General features: G+C 37.6%; 1 protein-coding gene across 1 annotated transcript; it reads right to left on the bottom strand.

Moving 5' to 3' along the window:
- Window positions 1-7,120: 7,120 nt before the first annotated feature.
- LOC103709823 (protein LIGHT-DEPENDENT SHORT HYPOCOTYLS 4-like) lies at window positions 7,121-9,053 on the bottom strand. The gene has a single exon (XM_008795332.4). It carries the CDS (start codon window positions 8,035-8,037, stop codon window positions 7,339-7,341), a length of 699 nt encoding a protein of 232 aa, XP_008793554.2. The 5' UTR covers window positions 8,038-9,053; the 3' UTR covers window positions 7,121-7,338.
- Between the last annotated feature and the right edge of the window lie 8,468 nt (window positions 9,054-17,521).

Raw genomic sequence — 17,521 nt, 5'->3', positions numbered from 1 at the left:
AAGAAACTTAATAGGTGTAGAATAAAATATTCTAGATTTTCTCTAGCTTTGCAATATTGAGGTTGTCAGGTTAGTGTGGAATCTTGTAGCTGTTTGCTGCGTTGTTCTCTGATCTTCAATGTTTTTCTTTCATCACTTCCTTCAATTCTAAAGTTTAGTGGAGTATATCACAATCTTACCTGTTCAATTAGCATGCCGGGTTCAGAAAGGAATGCATGCATAAGATAGTTACCACAGAGGCCAACAAAAATTTCAAACTTCTATTGTCAATATTTTCCATCCAAGGAACTGTTCTAAATCATAACTTTCAATAAAGAAACAAAGATACTAGCGGTAATATAATAGGTTTGCTTGCTTAGATAATTGGACGGGTAGGCTGTGTTTTTCGCTACTGAACCTTTTTTTTTCTCTTGTGCTCTGGAAGTAAAAAAAGAAATCTTCTTTTAAGCACATCACAGAGTAAAGGAAGCTAGTTTTGTGCTCTATCGCTTTGAACTCTGGACATGCACGTCTCAACACATATTTGCACTGACAATCACGGTGAAATATTGAGATGGAAATGAACTGTGTTATTAGTATATATTAGTTTGCATTCCTTATGTGGTTGTATTTTCCATTCCTTTGTCAATTCTAGTTTTGTTTGGTCCTAATTGTTAATGATCGCAAGTACCGATGAACCTCCAAAGCTTCCCCAGCTGCTCTACAGCGGTAAGATATCGTGTTTTGATCGAGGTAAACCTATATAGCTTACTGTTCCAAGAATCTGTGTTGCTAGAACCAAACCTCTTTATCTGTAGAACAATTAGGCCACAATCTCAATGTTGTGGCCATTAAATTTCTCTTTTACTCGTATTCAATGAATGGAATGCATGGGCATTCTTTCTTCTTTCCTAGGTCCATGATCATCTACAATGCTTTCTTGGATGTTTGAGTCATGTTTCCTATCACAAACTTCATACCAGCTTAAGCTGATGCATAAAAATTCTGAGATGATACTGAATCAGGACATGACAAAATGACAGGAAATATGTGGATAACAAATTTCACCAGTTAACATCTCTCTCTCTCTCTCTCTCTCTCTCTCTCTCTCTCTCTCTCTCTCTCTCTCTGTGCACAAATATGGCATTTTACTTGGACATATCACTTAGCTTTGTGCAGATTTGAAGAGACTTTCCAGTGGACCTGAAATAAATTCTAGTTCGTTTTGTTGCTTTAGGTAGTCCTTCCACTGGACTTCTGAGTGTTTCAACATTTTTTCCTTCTTTAGAAGGCTATTTATGCCGTTTATGGACTCTTGAATTACTAATAACCACTATCTAAACTCCATAAGCTAATTATTTGAGACAGTTAAGTTTCTTTTATAAGCCAGAGGCTTGTTACCCTCGATGTTTCGTCTATATGCTGAAATCTTAACTCAAAAATTTCGTTCTTGTTGCTTTGATATGAAGGATGTGTATTGCCGGAAATGGGATGGATTAGGCTTACTATCTTCTTATAAAATTTGATATTTTTACGTGCATGCGTATGCATGCGTGCAAGAGAGAGAAAAAGAAAGAGCTAAAATATCAGTTAGTATTTATGACAATAGAAAAATTATATAAAAAAATCACTCTACTTCTCGCACTATTGACCATCCAAGATGGTGCCTAATGATTCATCCAACCCCTAGGAATTACACCAATCTCCTTTTGTCATCACAAATGATGAACACACGACAAATAGAGTGGTCTGCATGGCATTGCTCATGGCAATGGCTAGCAATTAATAGCAGAATGTGCCCAAGACACAAGGGCATGGCCTAATGTCTCAGATTCATATGGTAACCAAACTTCCTGGATGTTGTGACTTGCAATCAGGCATGGTTTCTTTGTGCCTGATCCTGGTAGCCCTGTCTGTGCTCTCAAGAATGGTTGGCCATGCACTGGGAGCCTACACATGATCTCACACTCATCTTGATGTATCGATCGCCCATATGGCACAGAAGAAGCCATGCCATGCTTGCACAGAGGAGGCCACACTGCACAGGCACAGGGAGAAACTTTGGCCATGATAAAGAATGGATCTTATTGTGCTAATGGCAGCATGGTACAAAATTCAAGTAGGTTTGCCTCCCAACTGAGAATTAAGACAGGTTGGAGACACACACAATTGTGATGTATGATGAGGTTTGTATGTTTTGCCTCGAATCAGGTTCTCGACATGTAAATCTGTCTCTACTTGAATTTGTTCTTGCAAAATTTTGTTAAGGCTAGATGTAGGCATAGTGATAGTTTTTCAAATCATTACAGGTGTAGGCATGGTAAATTTGGAAAGGATTCAAATTTATATGTTGTAATCTAATTGAACACCCTTTTTTTTCCTCTTTCAATAGTAATTTGTGATTCGATCATTCCTGAAGTATATAATATTGAGTTAAAATTTTGGCCATCTCAATGGTAGATATGGACTAATATATAAGAGTCAATGTATTGAAATATCGACAATTAGTAAAACTACGATAAACTATTGCTAAGGAGAATTATTTTTGATGTTTTCCAATTGATATCTACGAAAAACTTGGCTTTATATCGATTGAACTCATAAGGTATCAATACGATTATAAATCAAACATCTTAATACCCTAAGTGCCGAGTATCAATATCCAAAACATTGATGAATATAAAAAAAGATATAGAAAAAAAAATTAATTAAAAATTGGCGGTGCCAATTTTAATGAAATTCTAATTATTTGAGGTCCTTTTATTCATCTAACATAATCTAGGCTAGAATTTCTTGCGTTGAAGTATGGGAAGAAAACTGCCACCAAGGTGGTAGCACAGTTTGAACGGGGCTTTGTTTCCACTGGAGTGGCCCAAGTTCGAAACGTGCGGATGTCGATTAAATTTGGAGACCGAATGCCCTTAGCCTGGACACATTCGGTGGAAGCGCTTCTGGTCCAGCTGGCATTGAAGTGGCACTAGGATGACGTACTCACATATGGATAACCACGGGTCGGAAAGGATATGAGGGTGACGTACTCACATGTGAATAACCACGGTTTGGAGAAGGTATGAGTGCATTGTCTATTCGCATTGAATATTTTCTAGTAGAAGAGGGGCTCAGTGCTGGGTTAATTTTTCTTTCCCCTTCTTTTGCTTAAGCCAAAAAAACAAAAAAATATTTATGGGAACAGAACTCGGCAATTGGGCCATTTGAGCAAAACGGGTCCCACCCATCACTAAGATCCAGAAACCCGTCAGGGTCCGAAAGAAACGGAAATGGACGCGTTTCAAGCGCGTGCGGTCGCTTCCTCTGCGAGACGTTTGATTGCAACCTCTCTCGTTCCATAATTGCCCCTCCACGGAAAGAGCCGATTTCATCCCTATCCAACCGCACGATTTCCGGGACCCACCACTGCAACGGTCAAAGATGGGTAGAGTCAGAAGGGCAGGAACGTAAATAAGTTCAAAAAATGTGGGGCGTCTCCGAGCTGGCCAGACTGAGGCGCTTGCCTCAGCGGGAGGCGACAGCTGGTCTACCATACACGTGTGATGGCCTGTCACGACGCATCACATCAATGTCAAATCAGACGGCCATTTATGATGGCACGGATTCTAAAGAAGTGGGGAGGAGATCTGCTGATCTCACCGGCAATCTACTTGTCTCTATTTATTTTTTCATATTTCTCTTGACAAAAAGAATTGATGGGACTTCTTGTCAGATTTAAACTGATATTTTATTATTTAATTTATGATTTTTGTATTTTATATTTTTTGGGGAGTCCACTTGATTGCTGTTCAGTGTATAGCCCTATCAGTTGTTTGTCGTTTCTTAATTTTTGTTTATTTTATTTATATCTACCAAAAAAAAAAGTGGCAGATTATTATAATGTACACTGCCAGTGGTGGTTATGAAAAATAAGGGGAATACATTTTTGCTCACCATTGACAAAAATAATATTTCTTTTCTAAAAATAATAATAATAATAATTCTTTTAATTAAGTATATTAGTTGCAGAAAGTTGAGATAGCTTAGTTTGGCGACTAGTGTTTTTAATTATCACAGGATTAGAATTTGTTTTCATATGATTTATAAAATTATAATAGGAGCAAGAATTCATCATCTCTCTTGAATTTAGATACCGTAGAATTTAGCTCGCGACAAATTGTTCGTGTATGTATTATTAGCTTTCAAAAAATTTAGAAAAGATTAAAAATTATGCATTAATAGAATGACGTGACAGATTAGCAAGCCTCATATGGAGGAATTATTTTTTTTGGTTTTATTTCGTTAAGAAATAAACCTAAAAAAAAGGATGAAATAGGATTTATCCCTTCAAAAAGAAAAAAAATATTTTAGGATCAAGACGTTGTTCTGCTTTAATTTATTTGCTAATAGGAAAGATATCATATAAGCTTAAATATTGTAGAATGCCGCTTGTGACAAATTTTTTATGCTAGTGATTTAGACTTATCCCAATCGACACAGTTCTTTCTTTAGAAACCAAAGATTCGAATCTTGGATGGTGCTTCCTTGAGAATTTGCATTAGATAATTATAATATGGATGGTTCTCCCTCTCTATTTCTCAAAAAAGAAAAAAATATTCATTCACATATTATTAGTTTTGGAGGGAACTTAGAGAAAATAAAGTATCACACTAAAAGATAATATAGAATTTCTTTTGGGGTTTTAGTTGATTTAGAATCAACCTAAAATAAGGATGAAATAGACTTTATTTCTAAACCCCAAAATTAAAGAAATAAAAGTAATCAAGAAATTTTTATGTTGATGAAATACTTGCTTATTTTTGAAATAACTTTAAAAGAGTGGGAATAGCATTATTTTCAAAATACAAGCCTCTTTTAGTCCTACCTCAATATTGCCCATAACCAATTTGAACTAGAATAAAACACTCCAGGTACAAACAATATACGAAATAACTCTTCCTAGTTCATTTGTTTTCTTATTTAATTAAAAAACACAATGAAAGTGTAACACAACAACCTTTAGGGTTTAAATCGTCAAAGTGCTACTTAGGTCTCAAACCACCAAAGTGCTACCAATCATTTTAATGAAATGATTCAGGACTATTGGCATCAAACATTTTGGAGAGCACCTCCTAATATTCCAACAAAGAACTCCTTTCCATTAATAAAGAATTGCTAGTAAATGAAGCCTTTTATAAAAATTTATATATTAGCACTCATATATCCTCTTTACCCCTAAAAAAAAACTTAATCCACCACATTTATGACATTATGCGAAAGCATTCCTTTGCAGAGATTAAATTTTCTATCCAACATCCAATTTGCATAGATTTACACATATCATGAGATCTCTAACATTTTTTAATTTGAAAATATAAAACAAAATTTCTTTTTAAATCACTTATCTATTTGTTCATGTGTCTTCATCTTTAGGTGGTTGAGTTTTTTTTGCTAAACTCACTGCTTTTCATACTATATTTCAGATATAAATTTACTTCTAGTATGACAAAATCAGTTTTTATGCGTAAAAAAAAAATGATAACCTTTATTGAAGTAAATATAATCATATATAATTATAACTATCCTGTCTTTTTCCAACTATCTGAGATTGGCTTTATGAATCAGTATTAGCCGAGCGTTCCTATTTACGATCATCTTTGATTATTATTTAGATAAAATCAACTAATAGATTATTGTAATCTCTTTGATGCCTATACTTCCATAAGCAGGGCATGTTGTTGTCATTCAGATGATACCTTGAACACAGGATGACCCACCCACCCAAAAGGAGTAGGGGCCTTTAATGCTGTGCTGGTCCACGATAATCGGAAGTGGCCCACTATACCGCACTTCCAACGTATCTCACATTGTAGGGCATTATTGGGAGGTCTGCATCCCACCAAACTTCTGGTGGTCAGGATGGTGGTCTCTCTCGCTCAGGACCACCATTCATCTGGTGGTCCCATGAAGACTTTCCAGTGAAAACCTGGACCTAACTCTATCATGCAATTGCTTATAAAGAAAAATTTTATGTTAGATTATCATGTAGGTTTTTTTTTTTTTGTTGAGAAAATGGACTAGCTTGAAGTAATTAAGAAGAATGATAGAAGTATCCTTGTCTAAAGTTTAGTTCTTTCAGAAGGCAAAACCTTATAAAATTAGAGCCATAGCACCTATTTTGAAATTAAGATATTGTATTTTTTTTTCTTCCATATCGATATATTCCTATATCGGTTTTGCAAAAGGTTAGTGGTTGGTTTCTGGTTAATTTTCTCTTATATTCCTCACAACAATGGTTAGGATTGATTTCAACATTTTTTTCTGAAAAAATAATGAAGAAGTACTGCAGCAAAATTCTTCTGCATTCATGTAATTAATATGCCTGATTTACTCTCTTTTCAACATTGATTTGTGACCAGATCAAAATTCTTCGACAACAACTGATCAAAATTCAGTTCACATAATCTTGGTCATGTGAGAGTTTGTATAGCATAATCTAGTAGTACTGGAACAAGGAGGCCAAAGGCCATAAGAATCAAACAGGCACAACCTTCTTCTAGCAGCTCTATTGGGAACATCTTTCAGAAAAATAAATAGGGGGGGTTGGTTGTTGGGGTGTGATCTCATTCTTCCTGTCATTCTGAAAGAAGAAGAACAAGGAGAAGGAGAGAGATATTATGCTGCTTCTATAAATAAGTACTGCTTGATTGAACCATGCAATACGGATGCTACATTCATCTTAAAATCCTAGGACTGCTAGCTCTTCTGTCAAAGTCTCCTCCCTCTCCCTTGTTTACTTGAATGGCAAAGGCTGATGTTTCCATCTCTATCAATGCATGAAATAGTGAAGGAAATCAAATGAAGAATATATATACAACGGTTGAGCATCCTTGGATGGCCATTGCTTGCATTTGTTCTTGAACACACAATTTTTTTATGATGTCATTATATCATCACACCAAAATTGCAGTGCTAACTTTCAGGGCTGGCTGCTCCATCTTTCAGTTATAAACATATCCTAAATTAGGCAATGATCTATTCTGTTTTAGAAAACTTGTTATCAATGATTGGATGTATGCATATCTTTTTGTGTTCCTTTGGTTTGTCATCAACTCATTCTTTTGATTTCTTAGCACAAACAAGTCTAGAGATCAAGTCAAACAAACACACTTAACAAAACCACAGTACACTTAAAAACATGATGACGAACAAAAACATATGCATAAGTTCGTAAAACACAATCATAAAATTCCAAGAACCACAGCACTGTCTCTTGTCAACAAGAGATTTATAGCCACCCACAAGCTAGCTTGCTCATATCAACCTACCTACTAACATCGTTCTACTATAAGAAGAGCTACTGCAGTCATACTAATTAAACACCGGCAGCGGCAAGAGAGCACCACTGCGAGAGTCGATGACCGCCATAACAAGCTCGTCGTCGGCCTGACCGCCGAGGAAGATCGCATGGCCGTACTGGTAACTTGGGCAATCCATATTGCCCGAAGTCATCGAATTCAGATCAGGATGCAGAATGGAAGTTGCCGGCGACGCTGATGATGCCGGCGCTGGAGCAGCGGCCTGCAGCGGTACTGGGGGCGGCAGAGGCTTCCGCTTCTTCTTCTCGTACGTGATCCCTCTCGCCTTGGCCTGCGAGTCTCTCACTTCCCTGAGGTAGAGCCTCACAGCGCGGGCGCCGAAGGGGTTGACCGCCGGGTGGCCGCCATTCTCCTCGAAGGCGGCGCGGAGGCGGCCGACGAGGGCGTCGAGGCTGCCCCAGGCCTGGCGGAGGGGGCAGGGGCAGGGTGCCGGGGGGCACGGGTGGCCGAAGAAGGGGCACCCGGCGGTGTGGACCTTGGTCTTCCCGAACTGGTCCAGGTACCGCAGGAACTCCAGGACGTGCGCGCCGCTGCACCGCGAGAGCGCCAGCGGCGGCCGGTGGTTCTTCAGGTACTGCCCGAACGTGTTCCAGTCTCGCCGCTTCTGCGACTCGTAGCGGCTCAGCCGCCCTTCGCTGGCGCCCGAACTCATCGAGCTGTTCGAGTTGGAGCCGGAGGTGGCGGCCGACATCGATCCTCGCAATCTTTTTTGTTACTACTTCCGGGGGAAAAAAGCTGAACAATTGGGTTGCTCTTGCTCGCTCCTAACTTAATCCATTCTACTCTATACTTCGTTAGGTGGAAAGCCTACTCAGTTTCGTTCATGAAACGAAGAAAGAGTATGTAGAAGAAGTAGGACTTGGTTGGAGTAGGAGTCTGGGTTTCAGGAAGAAAGGAAAGGAAAGGAAAGGAAAGGAAGGATAGCTGTAGTGTGGTGGGTGCAATAGGGCTGAGTTTTTGGGATGGAATAAGAACCAAAAGATGGAGGAAAAGCTTCTGGTGGAAAGGGAGGATGGGTGGGTCTAGAAAAAGGAGGGAGACAAGGTTTAGCTTTTGGAGGAGAAAGAAGAAGAGAAAGAGATGTTGGTTGGAAGAAGAAATGGGGGAGAATGAGGAAATGGAATTAAGGTGTCTCCAATGGAGAGAATGGTGTGTATATATATAGTGATTGAGAATGAGCAACTAAAGGATTATGCATCAATATGATGCATGTTATATTAAGATAATGTAAATTAAGACTATAATTTAGTAATGATATGTGAAGGTAGAAAGCAAAGAAGAATAGATCAGGAGGGTGGCTAGAGCTCGGTTGATGCGAAGGTGGTAGAGGAAAAAGGGACCCACAACGTAGGCAACCACGTTGTTTCCGTCCGATGTGATGGCGCCCTGACGATTCACATCACCAAACGTCACGTCATGTTCTTACCAACTCCCCCGCATGGTAAATCATGGCCTCGTATATATGCTCATCTCCTTTTTTTCCTTTCCTTTGTTTTTTTCAACTTTCCTCCTCTCTTTTTTCCTCAAATTTCAATTTCTAGAGCAGATTAACACTTTGCTGCTAGTTTAAATTAAGGTTTCATTCACTTGATATCATTCAAGACATTGGACCAGAAAGGTAAATGAGATAGATCGACTTCCTAGCTATTTCCATGGTTGTAGAGCAAACATGATCTAGAATAATGGCTGATATAACATTATAATATTTTTAGATCTTTAATTCCACTACTTCAAATATTTTTCTGTATTAACACTCTATGAATAATCATAAGCATGGATAGAAAAGAAATAACATTATAATATATGAAAAATTATTTTATCATAAGACAAAAATATTGGTTGCTACAGTCAACTATGTCCAAAATTTGGGAACTAGCACCATTTTTATTTTTATTTTTGTGCATTGTGAGATACTTTTAGGTATTATTTCTTGGTCTTTTGCGTCATATAATGGTTGTACATTAGGTTTCTTAGTGTTTTGAGATCACTATGACTAATTTATTACAAAATTAAAAAGAAATTAAAGATTCAGCATATCTAGCATGTGTAATGCATGGAAGCGATTAAGCATGGTAGTTAAGAAACCAAATTTTCTTCTATGCATTTGTGGATTGTTCCTTTCATAAATCGCCATTCATGCTAGAACTCGTGAAAAGAAATTGAAATAACGAGCAGAGCTCTGGATGTTTAGCAATGGACATCTAATTAATTTCAGGCCATTCCCATTGTAATAGGGAGATAATGATGTCCTTTATGACGAATATTCATTTGTTCAATTAAAAAATATTCAAATTTTCAATTAAAGTACAGTCAAAAGTTGGATTGGGCAAACAAACGGCTCTATTCTAGCGACAACAATATGTCAACAATGAAATTTGTGCAGTGCCATTATGATGGGGGTTGAAATGTTGCTTCATGGTTTTCTACTCCAAAAAATGAAAGCATCTGGCCAAAGTTTAATGGAAGAGCTTCTAAGGAAGGTAGATGGTTGATGATGTCATATTTCTATTCTTTCAAATTGATAGTAGAACTGGTAGAAAAAAGAAAAAAGTCTCAACTTTTTATTGCTATGAGCTTGTTCATGTTCTTGCAAGATTGTTCATGTACTCCAAAACCAATTAAATTGTTAATTAGCTTCACATATTGACAAAGAAAAAGTCCAATCACCACAAAAAATCTTTCAATGATTGGCTTTCTAATACATATAGTTTTGGCAAAATCACAAGATTGATAATGGGAAAGGGATTAATTGGAATAAAGAGAACATTGCAAAAGGAAGAAGAATTGTTGTATTTTTTAAAAATTGCATCCATTTTTTTTCCTTTAATACAAGTGGAATGGTTTTTTACCATGGGATATAAATAGCCTTTGCCCCTATTATGCTATCATACTTTCCCTTGCCATGTTTGCACCTTTTTTCAAGGATAAGAAGGAAGGGGTCTGGCCAGCACCCCTTGTTATGGTTTTGCAGTTGTATAGTACATATTGTCAAAGTTTAATAGATGATTGCAAAAATTTATATATAGAAACATAATTGTAGAATTTAAATTAAGTACTTTATAAGAAAAGTTGTACAAGGTTTGAATGCCATTTGCACATATCATGAACACAAGTTGTACAAACTTTTCAATTGTTAGAGCAAGCAAATGGGTAGGTGTGCTATGTGATTAGGACCAAAGGCATAATATAAAACAACAAAAAACCAAGCCATCTCAAGAGTTTGAGGGGGAGCTATTGGAGTTGGAAATAGTAGAATCAACTATGATATTTTTTCATGATATCTCTGAGTGATTACTAGTTTGTCCTAATGTACAATTATATAAGAAGTCACCAAGGAATTTTGGGATGCTAGATAAAGAGAGAGTTTCCCTCTCATCCAACGAAAAGTCCATTAATTCTACTTTTTAATGTATAAGATCAATGGGAATGAATAGTTCTTCATGGACTCAAAAGTAAGGGATTGCCTTTGTATGCAAATTTATATAAAAAATTATTGGAAATGCCAAATAGGGTACTGCTAGAGTGAAATAAAAATGACAAATAAAAAATGGAATATAAATCTTACTACAGTACTTATGGGGTGAATGTTGGTCATCCTAATCTCTGATTGTTCCGACCTTCTTGACCTTGGCATTAACTGAAGTGAATAACCTCGGTATTAGCCAACGTACCGTTTTGGTCGATCCTACTTCGAAGTAATGCTAAAGGTCATTGAATGAGTCGCAATCATAATCTTGACAATGGTTACAGCGTGAAAGATACTATCGACGCGATTATCGCTGCATGTCACTCGTGGAAAGTCATTACCATACGGTTAATACAAGATAGGTCATTATTGTACAGTTATGCCACTTTCTAATTATAAATCAGGTAACGGACACCGCTTTCGTCCTATATATAGGAATGATCAGTGGATATTCTCAAGCTCCCTCTTTGCCTAAAGCACTCATCTATGCTCAATCTCACTGTTGCTCTAGATCCTACTAATTCAAGCATTGAAGGATCCTCCATCAAAAACCTTCAGACAAGTAAACTTCTTTGCAAATTGATCTTCCATCTTCTTTCTCAGTTTTGAACAACCTCGGTGTATCTCGATTACAACCATCCTTGATGTAGGTCGGTTTCGACCGATCTAAATTCATTTCGGGCACCGACCGACCTCAACTCAAATTTTATTAGTAACAAGTACTAATATTAAACGACTGACTTTAAAGGACAAGCAAGTGCCGTGGCTGATCGGTTTACTGATTTGCTCAGCGTGGAACGGAGAATAAAGGCTAGGGCAGGACATGGAAGACATGGTTAACGTCGTAGATACACGTTAAAGTGGGTACAAGGAGATCATATGCAAGTTTAGAAGTCATGATTCCATCAGGACCACTTGAATCCGTATCAGGGCTAACGTGTCACACGTTTTGATCACCTTCCATGGCTGGTACTGCAAAGCAAGCTAAAACCACGTCCCATAACTGAGCCTAGATGAATAACGACAAAGGTGGCGAGAATGATGGCTTTCGCGAGAGCGAGCTCTCATGAAAAGACCCGTCCCTTTCTGCGAGTGGGGAAACCTTTATTAGTGCTCTTGACAGGCTTTGGACTCTCAAAAACAGCTTACATGCATCATATTGCAGCGTTTGGATGGTAGGAGACTGAATACGCTGGCTGAGAAGGACCCGGAAACGGAGGAAGCCTCACTTTATAGAGAGGAGGTTGGGGTGTCAAACCTAATGATTTCTTCTTTTTTTTTGAAAAACAAGCAGATGGCTTTTCTACTGAAAGCCGGGCGAAAATTTAGTTAGGAAGCTTTGTATGGGGCCAACTAAATCTCAAAGAACAATGGTTTAAGTAATTAAAGATATATTTAATGGGGTTGCAAAGATATATATTATAATATTTGCTTGTTCACCCCAAAGGCTTGATCAGTCATCTGAGATATAGGTGATTGATACATCCACAATTTCAGAATAGTTGTCCTTTGATCACTGATGCGGGGTTTGCACCCCGGCACCAGCCCGTACACCGGCCGAGCAGAAAAAGCAGCCGCGTCCCTTTCAGAGGTATTGTCCGCTCTGGGTCCCGGGGGCTCGCCCGATGAGTATCCCCGTTCCGGGGGCTCGTCCGATGAGTATCCCCGTGCCCGCACGGTTTTGTCCCACAAAAGGGCCCTCTGGAGGAAAGGTTTGCACCTCCTCATTATAAGGCACAGACCTTTCCGCTGATTAGCCGATGTGGGACTAAACTGGAGCACCCATCCCACAACACAACCCCCCCAGCGGGAAGGTTTGTGCGTGGGCGGGGCCCTTCCTCTAGCGTCATCTGATGCGGGGTTTGCACCCCGGCACCAGCCCGCACATCGGCCGAGCAGGGAAAGCATCCGCGTCCCTTCCAGAGGTATTGTCCGCTCTGGGTTCCGGGGGCTCGCCCGATGAGTATCCCTGTTCTGGGGGCTCGCCCGATGAGTATCCCCGTACCCGCACGGTTTTGTCCCACAAAAGGGCCCTCTGGAGGAAAGGTTTGCACCTCCTCATTATAAGGCACAGACCTTTTCGCTGATTAGCAGATGTGGGACTAAACTGGAGCACCCATCCCACAACAATCACTATATACCCAAGACACCCACTCTTCTTGCCAATTTTTCAGATGGCCTTCTGCCTGTAGCTTGAGAATGGTTCCTACATCTAATGTATTATATAGAGGCCTATATAGGGCCAACACTTAATAATGCTCTATGTATTAAACCTGCATGATTTTTCATGAGAAGGTCAGTTAATGTTTCATTTTTTTCTTTTTTGAGAGGATTTCTTTTTTTTCTCTTGTGAGGATTGTACTTCATTTTTCTTCTTTTTCATTTTGTTAGAAATGTTTCATAGTTTGCTTTTGCAAATGCATAATCTGATAAAATGAGGTTAAAAATCTACAGATATATTATAAATATCATGAAAATTCAAAAAATTCAACAGTTAAATGCGACGAATGGTAAAATTGACAATATGTGAGGCAGTAATTGAATTCTGTCAAAAGGTAAAATATAGCAATCACGTTTAAGCTAGTAGGAGTAGGAAAGATGACAAAATGGAGAGTATTTGAACAGTTTTAGTCAGTTGAGCTTCAGCAGTACGTAGTCATTTTAAACATTCTTAGTGACACCTGAAAGAAGCCCAAGGACTCCTGATTCCTTTTTCATTAAAGTATGTGATCCTGTTACATAGAAATAACTATCTTAAGGATGAGTGATCAACTGTAACCTGGAGATGGGAAGGAATCATTTTGCTCAAAAAGGCTGGAAAGAACCATTTTATTTATGGCTGCAAACAGGCCGACTGCTTGTGTTAAGCATAATTAAAGATCAATCATTTTAGAAAAAAGCTATAACTTTAAGTCTAAGGAACGATTCAACAGAAAACAGGTAGGATTGAATCAGTTATGTGTGAGCCGGTCCTGTCCAAGGTAGTAGTTGATTTGTTTTTTTTTCTTCTTTTTTTTGTTCACTCTTCAAGTCAGGCAGTCTTATTTTTGAGAACTAGGATGGAAAGAAACCTCCCAAAAATTGGATCAGAACAATTTTATTTGGCTCCAATTTATTCTGATTCAGAACATATCCAAATTATTAAGTGAACCTAAAAATTTTCAGCATAGATTTTTTTGATTCCTTGATTTGATGTCGGCATGTCTTTGGTCATACTCGGGATGTCTTCTTTTCTGTTCATTTGGTGTCACAACAGCAACAGTTGGATTTAACAATCTCATAATGCATTGTTAACATTTGCTCCCCTTCCAAGGAACAACAGCTTCAGCATTTCAAGGACTCTAGTTATCCTTAAAATAAACTAAAATGAAACCTTTCAAAAAATTGTTTATGATAAACACAATCCAAAACCAGTCTCTATTAAGGATTTTATCTTCTACTTCGATCTAGTGCTCGAGCAGAGCCAAACAAGCATGATTATAAAGTTACAATCTTTGTGGACCGGTCTTAGACAAATTAAAATGTTCACTAGATGCAAAACAAGTGATGTATCAGAAGTTCAAACATGTTTATTTTCCCTTTTAATGATCTGACAAAAAAAATAGCAAAAACCACTAAACACTCTCATCGCCCAATATCATCAATGTAACAGTGTAAAGCAGATAACAGCTTTTAGGTTGCTGAAGAAATTGAATGATTAACAACATTCAATGCTAAACATAAATCAACAACATCGTCTAAGCCTATAGCGAGCATAGACATAAACATGGGCAAGGTTGTGCTTTAGTTATCTCAAGTAGATCCTTGAACCCTATTTCAAGGTCTTCTTTGATGGTGGAAAATTATGGAAGAATTTGTGTCCAAAAAACTCGAGGATCTACAAAATTTTTTGGGTTTGTTTATGCTGCAACTGCCTCTATGCTTGTCGACTCACAGAAATCCGACATTTCTACAAAATTGAAACTGACCCACTTGTGCATTGTATACATTTTACTTCTTGTCATTGCTCTGAGCTTTGCTGTATTCTCTTGTGATAAACCAATGCAGTCTTTAAGGTTTGAGAGTTTACCTTGGGACCTAATATAAATGGATGTGCAGAGAGACCTAAGTTAAGGGACAGTAAATGATCCATTCTGCCAGTGCTGCAACAACTAATAGCAAAACCAATCACCAGCTTCAAGAAAAGAAATGACCACCAACATCAGACCACATGGAAACTACCACTAACAACCTGAGTTTTGGCTTCCACCACTAATAACTCCAACCTGACGCATTTGAAACCTTTTTTCAGAACTGGCATTTATTAGTTGTTCTATTACCAGGCTAGTTTCAGAAAGCAGCATGCTTCAGAGCACAGTTTTTTTATTTTTTTTTTCTTATGCTACAAAATTTTTCTGTAGCCATCCAGCTGATAAAATGGAAATTTTATATTTTAGAATGGTGAATGAAGAAGTGATAGAAGCCTTTTGCAGGACACAAATTTCATATATTAAAGCACTGAGTGCAGTAAATTAACTACGCATTTAAACAGTAAAACACTTGCACTTGCATTTCAAACCGCATATAATATAATTAGTGGTGACTTGTTATTAGTCATGAACTCTGTTAACAGAGAACCAATGGACTAGAAAATTCATATTTCATGCTAAGATATTGCAAAGTGGGGTATAGCCTCTTCTAACTAGGGAGGGGAATATGGGATCAAACCTTGAGGAGTGGTGCACAAGTTTTTGGCCTAGTTACTTATATCTGGTATTCTCCTACCATTAATCTATAGAAAAAAGGGGAATAAGAGAGGGGCATTTTGTGAAGAGTTGATGGGTGAAGAGAGAGTACTTCTAACAGTTAATTACAAGTCTTTGGATTTTCGAATAAGCTGATTTCTGATGAAGATTATAATATAAGCAAATTGACATAAGTTACAGCAGTATTGAACCCAATCGAATAAAAAATCCCTTTATGGACAATGGCAAACCCACGTAAAACTTAAATCCAGCATATGTTCAGAATAACATTTTAATGCGACTATGGGTCACAAATCAAAACCATATAAATTCAGTTAAATAATGCATGGCCATACCGACAGCTGATATGGCCTTCAGAAGTCCAAGTCTAACAAGGGGGCTGTCAGTTTTGTCCTCCAAATCATAAATGGAAAGATAACCTTGACTTAATATAAAAATACTAGAACCAACCCTCACACTTCTTTTAAAGTAATGGGTGCGAACCCTTGTATTAAAGTGATGGAGCAAAGAGTAGATTCTTTGATGGCTGTTAGATGGTTATCATCCACTTCGCTAGGACTGCCAGAAAATAACATCATCTCTACAGTCTTTCGAAATTAGGTATATTTATAGAGAGGCTAACAACGTAAGGCTAACAGTGTGATAACTCAATACCTCACCCAAAAAAGCTAGCCAGAAAGTATATTTGGATTTCTTGATCCTATATAAGCACACAAGATCTATCCAGCAAATAACCAATATGGAATTAAATACACGCTGAATAAAGGTTCAAATCTATTCAATTCTAATCACAAGCACCGCGATCGACCCATAGTCAACCTCTATGAATCCATACTGCAATGTCTCATAGTCCATATAGGTTATAGGCCAGGTCCGCTTTGATACCATTTGTGACAACTTAAAACCTCACCCAAAATGGCTAGCCGGAAGATATTATTTAGATTTATTGATCTTGTATAAGTACCCAAGATTTACCCAGCGAATAGTCGATGTAGAAGTAGAACTAAACACATATCTGCACGGATCTTTACATGCAAATTGGATGGCGATACATATATGGCTAATCACATTAGATCTACTCTACGAACATTATTGATAGATATTCCTACTGAATTTGCCAATATTTTATTTTCTGCTTTCTATGGATGTATTTATTCCATATTGGTTTATTAAAGGAAGTTGGACTTGAGAATTCTTTAGAACAAGAAGTGAGTCCCTTGATCTGCTTTTTTTAGGTTCCTCTTCGGCTTTTGGATGAAGCAGCTGGAAGTCACAATGTCATGCCATATAAAGGGGATTCAAGATGGTATCATTGCATAATCTCCCATGTCCAACATATTCCATGAGCCAATTATTTGAACGCGTTGGAATATAATCAATAGATATTATAGATGCTGCAATACAATGTACTGCAAGCCCAAAAGGCACTCATCCTTCCACGACCATAATTTCACATCAATATATGCAAATTGGATAAATGAGATATAGGGTTTTGAAAAACAAATGATACGACCTATGTAGCTCTTTGAGGATGCTTCATCAAACAAAATGGCTAAATTTGTGCATACGGTAAAAAAATATTTTTAAGATTTGGAGACTATGTCACCAATTGCCCCATGGGTATTTAATATATTCATACCTAAAGATTTCCCAGGGATAAAAGGTCTAATTCCCAATTTCACAAATCTTTCTATTTTCCAATTGGATATAATCCATTCGTTCATAAACTTATTTACTCCATTCTACACATTTCTATAACACCTCCAGCAAAGAAAGAAATATTCAATTTTGACAAAAAAAAATTATATATATATTTATAACCTCTTAAATATTCGAATTTGCATGAATATTCTTACAAAATTGATATTTGCACTATACCTTCATAAATATCATTTTTGCATGAGTACCCTCCACATGAGGGTTCTGTAGATGCCATTAGTTAAATTCATATTTATGTAAATTAA

The sequence above is a fragment of the Phoenix dactylifera genome, chromosome 16 (assembly GCF_009389715.1).
Source record: "Phoenix dactylifera cultivar Barhee BC4 chromosome 16, palm_55x_up_171113_PBpolish2nd_filt_p, whole genome shotgun sequence".
In the NCBI taxonomy this organism is placed as follows: Eukaryota; Viridiplantae; Streptophyta; class Magnoliopsida; order Arecales; family Arecaceae; genus Phoenix; species Phoenix dactylifera.
Note: the sequence above shows the minus strand (reverse complement) of the source record. Positions and strands in the feature narration are given on the sequence as shown.

What these genes read in the sequence shown, in the direction of transcription:
- LOC103709823 (XM_008795332.4), bottom strand. Translation starts at nt 8,037, where the DNA reads ATGTCGGCCGCCACCTCCGGCTCCAACTCGAACAGCTCGATGAGTTCG.